The 18,183-nt window shown below is 35.1% G+C and overlaps 1 protein-coding gene across 1 annotated transcript in view; it reads right to left on the minus strand.

The window, feature by feature from the left end:
* The window catches only part of EML5 (echinoderm microtubule associated protein like 5), a 114,586-nt gene that overhangs the window by 25,280 nt on the left and 71,123 nt on the right, over positions 1–18,183 (minus strand). The window contains exons 26-33 of the mRNA XM_008629819.2: positions 17,431–17,519; positions 16,551–16,727; positions 15,491–15,692; positions 13,683–13,809; positions 12,063–12,077; positions 7,923–7,931; positions 1,324–1,402; positions 152–281 (exon numbers count right to left, since the gene is read on the minus strand). Of these exons, the coding sequence (XP_008628041.1) occupies positions 152–281; positions 1,324–1,402; positions 7,923–7,931; positions 12,063–12,077; positions 13,683–13,809; positions 15,491–15,692; positions 16,551–16,727; positions 17,431–17,519 (828 nt within the window). The remainder of the gene's footprint in view (positions 1–151; positions 282–1,323; positions 1,403–7,922; positions 7,932–12,062; positions 12,078–13,682; positions 13,810–15,490; positions 15,693–16,550; positions 16,728–17,430; positions 17,520–18,183) is intronic.

Here is an 18,183-nt window from a genome sequence, read left to right on the forward strand (position 1 = left end):
TACTATGAATATTTTCTACAGACTGAAATTTTAGCAACAAATAATATTTTTTCCACATACTTTTACAATACTTAAAGCATATTAATTGTTTTATAAACTGTAACTCCATGTCTGTAAAGAAACATTTTCCCTCCAGTGGGTTTTCTCCTACCTGTTGCCACATTATACAAGATCCCAATAGATGCAGTGTGATAAATTACATCAGCACCATCATTCAAATAGTGCACATTGTTTCTGCAGTCCTTGCCTCGATACCCAAATACCAGCTCCAAAATTAGGTCCTAAAAAAGATATTCACATCAATAGACACTCAAAACCTTAAAGAACTTGTGAACTTTACAATCTTCTGTAGGCTTTTATTTTTTAATGATGTCCTTACGTAGTAAAGGAGTTTAACGATATCTCAAAGCAATAGAAACTGAGCTCGTGCCTCCCCTGTCAGTTTACATGGCTGCTCATGCTTGTCACACGTAGCTGTGTCACCCTTTCATACCTGTCAGGGGGATGCTGCAGAATGTGCACATATACACACAGACATATATATACACTGAAAGGGATACTCATACACATGCACATAAATAAATACACTGCAGTGAAGAATAAAGCTCTTTGAATGTGGAAGACACTAAGAAACAAAGAATGACAAGCCTTGGTCCCCAATTTAATTCCCGCTGGCAACTAGAAAGCTGAATTACAGTCTAAAACTTCTAGAGCAGTGATGTCAGAAAGCTGTTTATTGTGCTACACCAAACATTTTGCAGCATCAATGATACTTGGGTTGGTATGAAGAACTGCATTTTCCAAGGTCAGATGAAATTTCTACCTCAGATTAATCAAAAGTTGGTATATTTATTTGCAATTGCTATGTAATGAAAAAACAGGTGCCAAGGCTAAACTCATCATTAATAGAATTTTTAAAATTATTTTAAAAACTCTTATCAATAATGAATTTGAAATGAAGTCTTAAAATAAAGTTTTAAAAGATTGGAATAAAAAAATGCTTAGTTTCATTAGCAATAATACACCCTTTAACAATCCGGTTACCTAAACAAGACATCCCGCTCTCTACAGTCAGTTCTAAGGATTTATGATTACTAAGAATTCAGTTATACCCCATTTCATTTGCAAGAAAAAGAAATAGAGACTTTTTTTTTATTTACAAGTAAAAATTCTCTCCCACTTTTTCTGCTATTTACCCACTATTCACTATTTCCATCTTTGATACATTTAGAATAAAACAATCATTTAATGTGTTCAGAGATGTGTCATTTTCTGGCAAAACAAAATCCTACAAGAAGAAGAGGAGATCAACATTTTTCTTACCTCTATAGGTCTCTTTTTTTTCCCCACATTATTTGTCTGCAGTTTCTCCGGCTGTGGCAATGCCCTACTAACTGGTGGTCTGAAATAAAGAACTGTGAATAAGAGAAGGCTGTCCGTCACCCATTCCATACTAACAGTACCTTCCAACCTGCTAACGCATAGGGAAATCTTACAGCCCTATCCTGCTCAACTAACATTCATATTCATCTTTAAAAGACATACCTCTGTCAAAGGAGAAAGACAAAACCTAAAAATCCTTTGTTTAACATACTAAGTTCTCTAATTCTTCAACAATCCATGGGTTAAGGAAAAAGCTTGCTTTAAAATGATTGGGCAGTTTTAAAATATTCTTAGCTTTTCCAAGCTATGTTTTTAAGGTACTTTCATCTTCTCTGTAGTAATTTTACTGAATAGAGGCTACCTGATTAATCTAATAATGCCTGTTCCCACATGCCTCCAGCAGACCCCTAACTTCTCCTATTTTTGTAATAGTTTGTAAAGAACTCCAGATGCACCTGCCCATTCACTCTTAGATCAACTGAAATGAGATATGGATCAAAGCTTACACGGAAGTAAACCAAGACCATGTAAATGCAGGAATAACAGCCATAATTTATGTTCCACTGTTCTGAATAGCCCAGATTTAATTAAGAAGTCTCAATTAGATATGTGTAATGAATATCTGTAACATCTCTCACATTACATTTAACTGTATCTATACAAAGAAACACACACGCAAATAAGCTTTATTTATTAAATATATGCAATTAGTAATAGTAACTAGTAAACTATTCCTAGTAATTTGCAGAAGCATTGATTTTTGATTCTATAAATACAGCATTTGTGGCTGCAATAACAATCCTTCAAACTGGACCCTTAAGAGAAACAATTCATTTTAAAATAAATTATATGTATAGATTCAGTGACATCCAGAAGATTTAATCCAGTAGGCAGTGCAATAAACTAATATCAAACATGAAGCAACAGGTCTCTTTCATATTCCTTTTTAGTAAGAAGTACTTCTAATTTCATCTCTGCTCTTAAGTGATTTTGATTCAAAATAATGACTGTCTTTTCTAAGAACAATAGAATATGATTTGTTTGTGCACTGTGTATTTTGAAGGACAGTTGAAAAGCTTCTTTTTCCCAGTTATTTAAATAAAATACTATTTTCTTAGATTTATTTCTTCATTTTCCCTGCCTAATTTTAGTACAATTTATAGATTGATGTCACATCACCAAACATAAGATTTATATGTATTACAATGCAAACTACACTGCATATATAAACTGTGTTCTGAGATATTCCACTTAATTCCTCTACTGTTAGAAGCCTGTAAGTACTTGTGGAAAAAAATTACAAAAAAAAAAAAAACAAAAAAAACGACCCAGATGACAAAAAATTTCTGTCTGGTAAAGTCTGTCCGTTGCTTGGATCACCCAAATGTGATCAAGTTTACTAAAGCTTCCTATTGTGTTAGACAGGACTGCAGGGAGGTACTTGAAATATTTAATTCAGCATCATACGTCTAGATTTTATGAAATGTGAAATCTATACAATAGAAAATCCAAGTGCACATCTAACAAGAAATTTTGCCACTTCACACTGCACAGTTAGTTAACACTGAATCTTTTCATGGGAGGGATATGGACTGCATTAAATTATTACTGGAGCAAAATATGAAATAGTAATTTACAGTTAACATGAAAATTCAAGGCATGAAGGAAGATAAGTAAGGCTCATATTTGATATTCATTCATGAGTAAGTGCAAATTAAGACACAGAACACTAATTTGAAGTATGGAGGAAGACTTCTGTAACTTCACAAAGAATGATATACTAACAGTTGCTTTTTGCTACTCCAAAATTATTTTTCTTAGAAAACAGACTTCTAATAAACTGGCAGTAAAGGCAAGATCTGGGGACATGGACCATGCATAGCAAGGCAGGTCCAAAAAGGAGTCCAATATGGACATGCAGTAAGGTCTGCTGCTTCAGAGACAAATATTAGAAGACAGCTAGAATTCATTCTCAAAAGTCCTCAGTTAAAAATCTTTTTTCTTCTCTGAGGTTTGCAAATGGAAGGGATTCACACATACCTTGAGACAGAAAAGCATGACATTTGAATTTTTTTTTTCATAGTCTGGACCTAGCTCACAGTCACAGCATCCTGACCTTTAGTATGTGAAGGCGACAAAGTAACCCCCCTAACTTTTGGAAAAGAGGAGGAAAAGCAAAGCAAGCATGGCCTGGGCTGTCTTCATCATCTATACAAGCACACTGGCCAGTACAGGAAGCAGGGAATCTCTCTGATTTCTGTCAGCAATCCCAACATCCAATTCCACGATCCCTCTTGAATCACTACTGTCTCTCAACTGTTTTTTCCAGGTTTTATACTTGATGTGAGATTCCTAGCCTGCCAAGCTATTTTTCCAGGTCTTCTCTTCTGTCCTATCACCACTGACTCCAAGCATTCCCTTACCTAGTCTGTCATACAACAACAATAGCACTGCTAGGCCAATTCCTCACTTTTTCATTTTGAAAAATAAAGAAACTACACTTTTCTTTGGAATGTTCTAAACTGTCAACAGAGAAAATCTCCCAGCAGGTCACAACGTTTACCATATTAAGATGGTAAACATAAGGAGAGAGGCCATCTAAAAGAAGAAAAAATGCTTGACTGTATTTGTTCCCCACTTCCACAGCAGATGAGCAAATTCAGTTGCAAATACCCTGATCAGGAAGCAACAGGTATCTCCCAGTGCCACAGAAGTTACCTTATCATTGTGTGCTACCCCAGCTGAATCAAATCCAATCAAGAAAAACTACTGAAATGTACAAACAAAAATTTAAAGGCACAGATTCAGTATGGGGAATGGGCTTTCTAAAAGCACTTCAGTGATACAAAGAATAAAAACCGCCCTTATTCATTGAAGTAAATGAAGACACAGAGAAAAAGAGAAACTAACACAGCCCAGTTCCTGCTAATATTTGCTGAGCTGGGGGAGAAGAGAAAGGAATAAATCAGACAGCTTCATTAAACATCTGAGGTAAATTTACATTAAGATTCCTTCTTTTTTCCTAAAAGTAATTTTTTTCCCAAAATCTTTTTTGAAATGGTCACTGATCTCCCAAAATATTACAAATAAAATTTTGGTTGGGTTTTGAAGTGTATTGGAATTTTTTGCATATGAATATAAGTACTGCTTAGAACAAATTCTAGTGCTTACAACCTCTGAAGTTAAATGACAGAATAATAACCAGTTCTCCGCCTGTGCAATCAAAATTCTCTAAAGAATGAATAGGGTTAACAAGTTAAATGAATTGCACATAGCTGTCATTATACATAAGCTGTTATTTCATGGTTAAAAATTATAGTTATTGAAGCATATCTAGTAACTGATTTCTGTAACAAGTTAATGATATTAAGAGCTGCTAATCAAATTTTTTCCCTATCTACAATTTTACTTTCAACTGTAATTCAAATTTCTGAATTCCTTTGATACTTCCATAATTACAGCTCATTTATTCAGCAACTAGGAGCACACTTAAAAATGCAAGTTACTCAAAAAGCATTTGTACAAAAATGGTTTCTTAAAAACCACTTACACAATTTTGCCTTTGAAACATATTTTTTTAAAATTAAGTAAATACAACATGTACCTTTCTCTTTTTAAACATGGAAATTGGGAACAGTGCTGAAGTGCTGAAAATTGGAAGATTGTATACCAGTGATTCTGTTGGTCCTAACCATTAGTTTCCCCAAGAATCAGCTTTCCACTGTCTTGTTACCTCTTCTCTCATCCCATGCAGCAGCAATAAAATCAAACAGCAAGTAGAGTAGGGAGTATTGCAGAAATGTGAGACTGGCATGCTGTTTGTTGTGTGTGCTGCTTCTACTGGCATGTTGTAGAACTCAAAAAGGCTTGTGGAGAAGAAGAAATACAGTTGTCAAAGGCATATTAAGGACTAAAAAGAAAAGCAAAATGCCACTTAACTCAGCTGTGAAGCATCGACACCCAAGATAGGATTGCCAGTCTACACACAGAGCAGCAGAAAAAAATCCAAACCTTCTTGAAGGAAGGAAAGTAGAAAAAGATATGCTCCTCTCTGCTCCAGACACTTTTCTAGCTGAGAGACAGTCCTTTTGATAGAGTAAGGAAATCTTTAAATGCGGCTTCCTGTAGATTACATAGCAGCCAGCACGTGGAACAAAAATGTCAGATTCTAGATTTAACAATCGTGCAAAAAATTTCTCTATTACTTTGAATAACAGACTAAGAATTGTATCAACAACTAATGTCCTGCTTTACAGATGGGGGTAGGGGAAGATTGAGCAAGACTGCCCAATCCACCTTCTGCTCACTCCAGAATGCTTTGAAAGACTTCATATTTTTAATTTCTGATTTGTCATGGACAATTTTGCAACCGTCTCATTACTGTTGCTCTAGAAATTAACAGAACACAGCATAAAAAGCCCTTCTTCTACTTGTCAGCTTCATACTTGACACACAGCACTTAAACTTCCTCTCCTTCCTCCTCTCCTACCCTGGCCCTAATTCATTTAATGTCCCTGAAACACAGAGGGAAAAATGAGTTGGACGGGGAAAAAAAGCAAAAAAACTAAATACAGCAGAAGAACATATTTGAAGTTTCATGAAAGCAGTAAAAACTGAAAGGACATGGTTCTGACAGAGGTTTACATTACTGGAACTGAATATTTCTCTGCTGCTTGGTTCTAGAATGTGGCATTTTTATAACATTTGCTGTTAATCCCTTGTGATAGAATGGGAGAAGAGGTAAAACAATCTCCTATTTTACAACTGCTTGAGAAGAACATCTATACTTAAATGCTCTACAAACACAGGTTTATATCATCCTTAAGTAATCATTATAGTACATTTACATTCGAACGTTACCACACAACAGAATAAAATGAATGTACATTGGTCAGGAAGACTTGGCAAATTTTACTCAGCTGTAATATCTCACAGGTCACCTAAACAATTTATCTAAGTATCTGTCCAGGAAAGACTAATTCTATATTGATCCAGAGCAGTGGAACTGGAACTCAAATTACAAGCATGTATGTATTCTCTTCCCAATTAAGTTTCAAGATAACTACTTGAGCATTTAAAAGCAGGAATAAAAATGAGAATAAATTTTTCAAGTGCTTTTTTTAAAAGTGTGAAAGCCGAAGATATTTTTTATTCGCTATTTAATGTGCAACAAAGTGACTAATGGCATATGCAACACACAGTGGTCATATACCTGTATGCATAACTCGCTGCATGCTCAAAAACTGTGTGGAAAAGATGGGAAGGAGAGCATGAACAGCATGTTGGGGTGAATTCACATATGGATAGGGTCAGTTCGTGCATGTGGAAGGAGAATTCCAGCCATCTATCATAAGGGCAATAAATACCTTAATAATGGCACTTTATTTTTAAAATGAAAATAGATTTTGTATATATATTTTAATATTTCATGTTATGACACTATAAAAATTGAGTATAAGCATTTTGAAGTAGTTTCTGAAACAAAGAAGTCTCTTTTTCACAGTTTTAGACATAGCTTCAATATTACTACCCCTTGTTGTATGATGATGTACTTCATTCCCTATCTTCCTCATTGTTACTGAGTTTCTAAAGTTATTAACAGAATAAGGAAGGATTTTCTGTTATATAGCATAGGTAAATTACAACCAATTCTTTGAGTTCTGTGGTTACTTATAACAGTATAATTTACAATATTTATTTCTGTTTTAAAAATACAATTATTATTTTGGGCACAATTTCATAAAGCAAATTACAGCTGTTGGTACAAAAGGAAAAGTCCCTTCCTGTGCAGGGCACCAAAGCAGCACTTCATACTTAGAGGGACTTGCAGAGAATTTAGCAATTGATTTTGCACTACTCTTCAGCATGAAGGGTCTTGCACTGCCCTCCCCAAAAGGTGTTGGCAAGCATGAAGTATAGAATGAATTTTAAAAGTAAGGAGGACTTCTTTCCATTTACTCTTGCAAGTTCTCCAAAGTCATTTGTGAAACTTTACAGAGGTCTAATTTCCATTAGAAGATAATGAAGGCTGGTAGCTTCTAAATACTGCTTCTTGACAAAAATTACTTATAATTATTTTCATGTGTCCTATGAGCAGTAAGTGCCAGTTTATACTCACTAATGCAGATACAGGGAACCTAATGCTTAAATAATTTAGTAACAGATACATCTTGACATGTCAGGTGAGACTGTCAAATCATCACATGTAAAACAGCTGTCCACCAGGGGGCAGGAAAGAGTGGTAATCTTTATAATATTTTAATAAGTATTACTGAAAAAATATTGCTTGTGAAACATAGGAAAGTATGGTGTTGGAGTTCACACTGTAAAAAAATATCTAGCTCACACTGTAAAAAAATATCTAGCTTATTGTATGAAACAGAACTACAATGAATATATATAAATTACAGATTTGTAATACAGCAATATTCTGAAGACTGATAGGTGCATGGTATGGCACCCAACATGACAGATGGCTTTTAAGGAAAATGGGAGGGTGGCAGTAGAAGATGGACTAGATAGCAAAATAAAAGCATTACCTGGAACCTCTTTTCAGCAGCAGATGGGAAAGAGAAAAGGATTACTTATACAAGTTGGGCTAAAATTAGGTGCCAGTGAATTATTCATATAGATAATTATTACTGACTTTCTGGTTTGTATACTTCATTTTACAACAAGGGGATTATTCACTTCATAGCCTATGTAAATCTATTATTTGTATAGAGAACTCCCATTCACTGAAATGGGAATTCTGAATATGTGTTGACATGAGAATATAATTCTTTGGGATAACTACTGTAAATACAGAAATAAAGCAGAAGCAAAACCAAAAACATCTGAACTATACCAAGTGTTTAGAGTCGGCAAACACAACACCTGAATTACTCAAAGAAAGGTTGTGCAGATTTAACTTCCAGAAATAAGCTGATGGATAAAACAGTCAACTCGCTACTAAAAACAGATGTTCAAGTTCACTCACAAAAATACATTTATTCATACTAAGATGCAATTATCTCAGCTAGTAAGAATGTGTGGGGTACTGAGCACTACTGATATGTACTATTTTTTCATGACTACTTAATTCAGTTTATGTTGACTGAAGATACTTTGCACTGGATAGGTTTCCTCAGTTATGTATGAAGGAATATTCCTAAACTTTGGCTAGCCAAAAATCATTATTAATCATAGAGCACTTGGACATGTACAGATGATTTCCTATCATTTGTAGTATGCATGAGCACATTCCATTAGTTTGATTAGCTGGTACACTTCCACTGGTTTCCTTAGCTTTTCTTTTAAGAACTACCAAGCAACTCCACCTTGGCAAGGAGAACACTAGTTAGTCTTTTTCACTTATAAGTTAAGCAAAAATAATTTATGAATAATTTAGGAAAAATTTTCCTGAAAATTACGAACACAGCGTCAACAACTCACCAACTCACAAATAAATTTTTTCCCCTGCTGAAAAGAATGTTTTACTGAATTTCTTCTAATTAGTTTTAACTTTATTTTGCAGTGCAAGACTGATGCTCTATTTCTTCATATAGGAAACAGCTAAAACTTTCCCACAATAAAATCCAAATGTAGCTTGAACAGGTTTTGCAATTAAAAGCATGTAATTCCTCAAGAACTACAGAATATTTTTCATAGTAACGCAGGAGAAACGAGAGATTCCCCAAGAACAGAGCAGTTTTCTCTTACAGTTTTCCTGAGTCCACGGAAAGAAACATTCGTACAGTCAAAGGAACATTTTTAGCTTCCATTTATCATTTTCCATTCTTTGATTTACAATTCTACTTTTTTGATTTCATGATTCAAGTATTGAACAACATATTCCACATGGACTGCACAAGACATACCAAATTATTAGCTAGCAAATATTTACATATGGATGCCTAAACAGTACAAGGAAGATTTCATTAAGGCTTTTGTGCTGTCCTCATCACTGAAGTATGCAAGACTTATTTGAAGCTGTATTCAACCTATCGGGCAATACACCTGTGATCCAGTTACCCTTTTCTTGACATCTTAAAAAATGCATATTGTCCAAAAAACTTTTTACATTCTGTTGATAAAACCAATCTACACAGTTCATAAACCAAATGCAAATCTTCCAACTCTCACCACTGAGCTACACAATTTCTCTACACATTTCCTTTTTGGCTGCAAAGTGAATAGATGTTTTTCTTTGCATTCAAAAATTAAGATTATTTAGTAAACCTTGATACTTCGGTAATTGGCTTTTTCGCTTTCTCACAGACATGGGTTTTAGCTCAGCTTTGGGAAGAAAAAATAATTACCTCAAACTGGTAAAGGGAGACCATTCTTTTCCATCATGTTGTTCTAGTCTACAGCTTGTAACATAAGTAACTAACAATAAAACTAAATTTATGATTGGAAAGAATGAAGTCTGAAATTTCAGGGTTTTCAGTCCCAAGGTTAATGCCCTGCACTAATGTACATTCCAACGGGCAAAACAGGCTTCAAAAAGCCTGTTTCCTAAAACTGTTTTTTTAAAAAGTTAATGTTAAATTTCAACTTTCCTGTAATCTAATTTATTCTGCAAATATGGTAAACAGAAAGAGAGAAGAAGCTGCTAGTGCAAAGTCCCTTGCTATAGCTTTTCATTTTTGACTCCTGGCTTCTCCCCTCTCCCAAATCACACAAGCTGACAGAATCAAAGTAGAAAATAAGGATGATTTTTTATGAAGAGAGCTCTGGAGTATGTATTATTTACATTCATATCACAAGTCACTAGACTGGAAAACAGAATAATGTAATTGCATTTTGTTTATTTATCCAAAACAGATATGGAAGACATTTGTATAAAATCTCAGAATTTCTCCTTCAGTGGCAATTACAAGGTGATAATTGTGAGGTTTGGATTAAAAATGTTTCATTTCAGTAGCTTCCTTCCTCTCTCACTGCCTTGGAAGTACAATTTACATTTATTTACTGTCTCTGTTGAATACAAAAAAAAAATTCTTCTCAATCTGTAAGAGACTAGTCTGTAAATACTTTTTTAGTTTCCTTCCCATTTTGAATTCACAAGGATCTAAAGTAGGTGATCTGGTTTTGCATCTGTCTATACGTCCCTAAGCAGACACAAAAACTCCTCAAGAAAAAAAAAACAAAACAAAAGCTAAATAAAAGCAGAGGCAGTTTTGTCGCAACACCTGGTTTTGAATTATATCTGGGAGTATATGCAGAACAGCAAAAGAATTTTCAAAAGATCCACTGGGATCTTTGAATGCAAGAGATCTCAGCACATGGACTAAGTAATGGTTTTATCTGCTTGCAAATCTTTAAAACTTATGGTGAAAAATTTGAACTGAAATTCCTGGTTGTTTAGTTTTGAGATCTCTTGGTACAGCCATTCTTCTGTAAAGTACATAAATCACAGCACTGCTCCTCTGACAGCGACAAACAGCCAACTTCAGGGAGTATAAGAACAAATATGAACAGATCATTATTCTCCAGAGGCATCTCCCAAACCTTCAGTGCTGTGCCGTTCAGGGAGTAGCTGAGTCAGAAGTGTTTTCAAAATCAACCACGATGGACTTTTTTTCTGAGTAATTTACCTGGCACAAAAGCATACTAGGAAAGAACCCTTAGTAAAGGATAGAAACAGTTTTCAAATGTATTTTGTGTTGCTGAGTATCCACAAAGCTATTACACAACCAAATTAGACACACAGTATACATCTTTTAATGCAAAAATATTATCTATAAACATTATTATTCAGAAATGATAAATAATTCAAATTACAGACCTAAGTGCTGTCTCACAGCAGTGCCATTTTGTGTTTCCAATAGAAGTTAAAATAAGTATTCCGATTTCAATGATATAGCATGGTAATTTCACTGTTAGGGAATACTGTATCATTAGTAGAGCTGGCCTTTAACAACACCGCAAGCAAACCTTAGACCAACTGAATCTCAATGAAATCTTCAGTTCTAGTCACAGAGGCAGCTCAGTCTACAAGTCTGAAGGGTGGCCTAACAGCCTAAAGATTTGTTGTGCTGCAAATTCAACAATATATGTTTTTGCATATGCATATATTTTAAATAGAGTAAGTGCAGAAGCTCATAACCTAATGCAAGCACCTACGCTAGAGACTCCCATATGAGCACGATGTGGACCCAGCAGCTCAGATCCTCAAGCAGTATAGATGCATTGGCAAAATGCTGCAGCCAAGGCAGTAATGCTCCCCTCACCTCTGAAGCTTTATCAGCTCCAGCACAATGCTGCAGACATGATACTGCTCATACAGCCACCTCAGGCATCCATGCAATGTGCTCACTACACTCTATTCCATGTTGGACTTCTACAACCACACTGAGATACGGTCTTACAGACATCCACAAGCACTTAGGAAGCTCTCTGACTCAGGAAGTGAAGTCAAGCTGCTCCTTAGCCACTTCAAAGCATTGAGGATAGGAAGATGAGGTTTGATCACCTCCTCCCAAATACTCTATCCAGTGTTCACTCATGTCAACTCAGAGTGAGAACTGCCCTTATGCTTTGTCCCTTATCCCTTTTCTACCCATTAACCTAAAGCCATTATTTAATAGAAAAGAGGTAAATCCCTCACTTCTACTGCAAATTGTAACTACTTTCCCAAGCAGCTTAAGTTACTTAAATGCATTTAATCCTGGACTTCACGTAAATGAACTTACCTTACTACCCCCTGCCTTCATAGGAAGCAAAAGGAAAGAGAAATAAAAATAAAATAAAAATTAATATCTGTGACAGTAGACTAAAACATTTACCAATCTTACACAATATTAACGTCAGCAGAACAGAAGTTAATATACATACAGGAACAATAGTCTGGTTTTATTCTTCACAAAAAACATTTCTTTGAAGTTTTAGGGCCCCAAACTTTTCAACAATGCTGGCAATGGAATTCTTTTGTGAACTTTTATGTATTCTGAATCACAGCTTCATCACCTTACTACAGAATTAATTCTTAGTATTTTACTTGAAACTGAAAAACACAATTCACTCAGCTTCCAAAAACAATTACTGAAAGAAACACAAGAGGTATACAATGTCATTAAAAAGAAAAAAAAATCTTTAATCAAAGCTTTCATACCATACCCATTTTTTCTTTTTGATTTCCACATCAAATACATCTAATTAAGAAAGACAGACCATTTCTCATTATAAATGCACTACAGGGAACCACAGCTTTGTACACAAGGATCCCACTCTCTCCTACGGCAACACAACTTAAAAACAACAGATGACATGAACCTCCCACAGAAGTCACACTGCATTTCTCAGCAAGGGTGTCACAGACTGTCCAGCTCCACTGCAGAAAGAGGCGTGAGCACTGCCACAGAACTCCTCGCCAAAAAAAACACAGAACTCCTCGCATGCCTGCTCTCCTGTTTCACTGGATCCTTGCACGCTCTTACACCCTGTTGTTTTCCTCGCTTCCCTCTCTTTAGTACCAGCGTTCCTCAATTGCTGTGTTAGGAATCCCTCCTTCCTTTTTCCTCACATATACTGTCCTCATCTATTTTGTGGACAACAAACAACTTTCAGGGCCCCATGCTCAGCTGCAGATTCTACAACAGATAATGTTCTAGAGATTATAAATTATTTTTCTTATTTTGCATCTACTTTATCTTCTGGGTTTATTATAGTCTGCTCCCCATCCCACTCACTTCCACAGCATACAATAGTGAACCAAGATCTAGAACTAACACTGCAAAGCAACCAACTTCATTTTCCAAGATTCATTAACAAGAACTGCAGAATCACTGTGGACAGAATTTTTCAAAGAAAGGTAGAAGTTATGTAGAGGCAGAAACAATGCCAGGAGCAATTAGAGCTGAATTCATCAGAGCAGTTTGTTGGCAGAACCAAAAATCGGATTGCTGTCCTTCACTAAAACAATTGTACAGGCTCATGCCTATAATGCCATCACTAAATACCAGTCAGTATCTAAGTTTCAAAAACAATGTATCATTAAACACCAGCAAATAACTCGATTATCTCAAGGAACTCCCTAAACATAAAAATATGCATACGTAAGTTTGTAGTCTTTTGTGCTCTCTGAAAATAGATACAGCCTAGTCCTTTGGGTCAACTTCCTTTTTTCTTCAAAGATGTATTTAGATTTTTTTAATACATATTCTTTTAAGTTAAGAATTACATATTCCAATATAATTTTGTTTTACTATTATCTTTTCAGGTTGATTTCTTGGCTAGAATTGTAATTTAGTAATTGCCTTTCATCTAACTTCGGCTCCTTTTGTTGCAGATGAGGCTTATAATATAGTAATTACCTTTCATCTAAGGTTGGCTCCTTTTGTTGCAGATGAGGCTTAATTCCAAACATTGGTCTAATGTTTGTTGATAAGGCTTTGATGGTGTAATTAATTTCATTTTCCCTTGTCACATCACTGTCATAACCTAACAAAACCAGAGGGAACAATATCAAACCAAAATAAGCTACAAGAACAACAATTTAACCATAATTTGTGCAGATTTCAACAATGTACTAGATTACAAAAGCAATTATAGCATGGATTATTAGTAACATAAATCCACAACAGAAAGAAAGTAGCTAGGAATCATGAACGTTGTTAATAAAAGACATTCAAGGAAAAAAACTCCTTACAATATCTTTGTGGAAAAAAATTAATAGAGTCAAGGGACTTTAAAAGCTACCCCATTTCTGCTTTGTTGGCCTTAACTACAATCACTAACAAGGAACCTTGCTACCTGACACCTGCTTTTAAGACCTGTAAGATTCAGTGCCTGGCTGTTCTCAGTTCCAGAATCCATCCACTACGATGGAATCTATAGGTGTGCACAAGGTTCCTACACAATGCTTAGGGACAGTAAGGCACATCAAGATGATGTTTACTATAGTAAAACAAACATGTTGGAAAAGCTAAGTAGTGACAGGGTTGTTACTTACTCTCCATTATTTTGTTTTTTCAAAGATAGAGACTACTAATGCCAACAATGTGACTGTGAATAGTTCTTAACTCTAACTGAAATTAATAGGACCTGACCAAGGGAAACTTTTGTGGATAAAGATGTCAATGTCTTTTGCTGTAGAGCTTCACAGACCTCGCTCTCTTTTAGAGTACTTTTGAACACACAGCTTAAGAGGGTTCTGTGTAAAGCACCAGAGCCTAGGAGAGGTTATAGGGCTAAGATGTTCTAACAGCTCACAAGCAGAGGCTGAACAGAAACTCTGAAGGTTTCAATTTTTGACTAAAAAATTTAAAGCTGACAAGTTCTCCTACAGGCAATTAAATTACTTTGTGGATGTGGTCATCAATACTTTTAAGAAGAAAGACAGTGATTAAAAATTCTTTTCCAATGAATGTTCAATATGTCTCTAATATTTAATATACTTCTTGGGTCATTTATCACATTTTAGTGACAGCTGAAGTTAATTATTACACAGAACGATTTAAGGAGTAGCAGTGATATTTTAAAAATGCTTGAACACTGAGGTATTGACAAGGAGGAAAAACTGCACTTGGGAGAAGAGAAAACAAGTCTGGAGGCTTATCAATCATTGGAATTATAACATGAAAAAGAAAACATAAGTATGGCAAAACCAGCAGAAATTAACGCTACAAAATGTAATTTACACTTTATAACTACTGATATTATGACCTTGCAATAGATATATAAACATCAGTCTACTTCAGTCTCCTATGCATCCATATTACAGAAGCAGATGCTATAACATCAAGACAACTACGATCTCAGATTTTAATCTAATTTCTTTAGAATTAGTGACCAAATTTAAACGGTGACAATTCTATTTTATATAAAGGTTTTGGGTAACTATGTATAATTGGCACTTAATATCTTTTCATTTAAAAGATGTCAAGAGTCTGTTCATGTACTCTGACTCAAAGCAGTAACTCAAACACTTCGTTATCATTTTCTTCACGGCAGTTTATCAGTCCTTTCCCCAAAACCAAATTTTATTTAACATTTTGAAGAGTCTTCGCTACTTAAGATCAAAACAATCTATAAATCATGATTATTTCTAAATTTGCAGTTCTCCATTAATAAATCTTACTGAAATAGCATAATCCAGCTAGTTCCATAAATTATTACTGACCTCCATCTTCTTCAGAATCGAGATCAGACTCTTCACTGTCACACTGCCTGCTATCCCGATGTCCTTCCATCTCGTAAGTCCACAGCATTAAAGAGGTGTCTGCTCCTCCAACAGTGACCAACAGACTGTCATCGTAGGTCCAGCGGACGTTTGTCACATGGGTACTGTGAGCAACATACCTCTTAAATTTTCCAAACTTTCCCTAAGAAGGGGGAAAAAAAGGCAAAGATCCAATTTAGCCAGTCTGCTAGACAAAACTGAAATGAGTTGCCAGTGCACAATGACATCATCTTAACTTCTTTACAGTTCGTGCTTCAGCTCTTTTGTATTTCATATGATTTTAACACATCATTTTCCAAGTGCCCCTCCTATAGCAACTTCATGAAATGTTAACCTCATCTCTATATCAAGCATGCAAGAATTAGTTTATAAACAGATTCCAGCAATAAACATTGGATTACTTTTCCTAAGAGAGACAATAATCCAACTGAGTTGGAATAAAATTCACAAACAATATTTTGAGTCAGTACTTGTGTACTGTTACCACCCTTAGTATGGCAACATTTCAAAACTGAAGACACATTTACCAATAAATATACAGAAAAAGAGGTACTTGAAGAGCAGTAAAAATACAATGTGCTTCTGGAACGGCTTTTCTATGATGCGTGATTAAATAATATTAAAGCTCTTCATCTTAGAAAAAAACGACTGACATTGGACAGAATGAAGGTCCTTAAAATCATGAATGAAATCCAGGTGAGAAAGAGATGTTCACTGTCTTCCAAAGCACTCCCATTCTTAAGGTTTTTCCTATTCATTTGCTAAAGTCAGCAGCAGGACACTGCATGAGATGGCTCTGTAGTCTGACCTGGAATGATCATTCTTACTAATTTCAAGTTTAATGCACAGCAAACTGCAATGTAATACTAAATGCTTTCTTTGATCATAAGGAGAAAAAATATATAAAAGCATTATTTTCTTCTGAGTGATGAATTTTCACAGTTTTGAAAAGGCAGATTTATCAATAAATATTCTCCATAAACAGCTGAAAATTACTTACTTTAGCAGGGTATCGAAACAGTTTCACGAATCCAAAATCATCTCCTGTGGCTAATACTTTACTATCACTAGTGAGGCATGAAGCAGTTACATCTGTGACTTCACCAATTATGGGCCAGATCCCTTCACAGCAAGAGCCCAAAACACTTGTCCATGATGCCCAGCCAATCTTTTCTACCTATAAAAACAACCCATTTGAGATAGAGCATACTTCTTCTCAAGAATTTTTCTTCCATATCTGATTTCTAGAAAAAGTCCTTACACTATCTAAAAGACAGTATTTTAATATACTAATCACTCATTTTCTTAACATTCAGGATTTCATTTGAGACATATAATTTTACCTCTATAAACTTTTCATTTCAAAACCTAAAGAAGTATTTTGAAAATTTTTACCTTACCTGCCCTTCCAGGCTAAAAAGTCCCCCAACTATATTTTCCAACACTGCCTTTCAATGCCATGGAAAATATTATTTGAAAAGTATCCATTTTTGCTCCCTGCCCTATGACTATGCTCTATGTCTGAGAAAACAAAACAACATTACAGCTACAATATACTACACTAGCCGATATGTATTATGTATACTATATTATATTGTTATGTAAAGACAAACATGAGGTTTTCCACAGCAAGGTTAGAGTTAAGTAATCTGCAATAGGTTTTCAAAGGTGTTTAGTACCAGAAAAGGCACACAGAAGCCTTGTGAGATTTCCATGACTAAGTCAGCTAAATGTCTGTTACTTAATAGAAAAATGTGAAATCCCCTACATATTTTATTATTTTAAAAGTTAAAAATTACAGTTCGATATATCATTCCCTCTTATGTAGTATAGATGGCTGTATCATAACTCGAATTTGTAAACAGAGTACAGTTTCTCACCTCCAAACTAGGAATTGTCTGTTTTTTCCCACGAGGGGCTTCAAAAAACAACTGCTCTTTAGCACCAGTGTTGACTTGCAAAAGTTTCCCTATAAAACATATGACATACATATTGTATGTTAACATAGAAGATTCCATTTCACAGAAGGAAAAAAGAAAGTTTATTTTGAATTTTTTATTGCTAACTGCATTACATAAATTACTTGTTTCTACTGGAAAAAGCTGCATACATAAATAATGGATCTGGAAGAATGGTCTTCTAGAGAGATTGAAGTCCTTTGATACCTTAAATTCACAACCCTTTCTCCTCCCTTTGAAAACCGTACTAATGCATCACTTTTCTCTCCTTATCATGGCTGTCCCATCAGATGGTAGACAAAATGCACTGGGTCCAATTCAAAGCTTGTTTATGATAACTGGTTATTGATGCATATGCCCTTGGGATGGAGAAGCACATATGCTGCCTGGCCACTGGCTGATCCCAAGCAGGCAACTTCTTTACAGCTTTATACAATTTCACTTCTGAGGGAAATTCTCACCAATGTTTCTGTCCTCTTCCTTTTCAAAATTTTCAAAGGCAGCTAACTTATAACGCTCTTTCAAAATAAATCAGACTGTTTCAAAAGTGATTATGTAGAGGAATAAGAACATGAACAAATAGAATGCACAATTACACAGCCTTGCTTTTGAATGAAACAGGACTAAATTTAGTACTTTAATTAATCACATATCAATACCCTGGAACACAGGAAA

This window comes from Corvus brachyrhynchos, unplaced genomic scaffold, assembly GCF_000691975.1.
Source record: "Corvus brachyrhynchos isolate BGI_N302 unplaced genomic scaffold, ASM69197v1 scaffold1, whole genome shotgun sequence".
NCBI lineage: Eukaryota > Metazoa > Chordata > Aves > Passeriformes > Corvidae > Corvus > Corvus brachyrhynchos.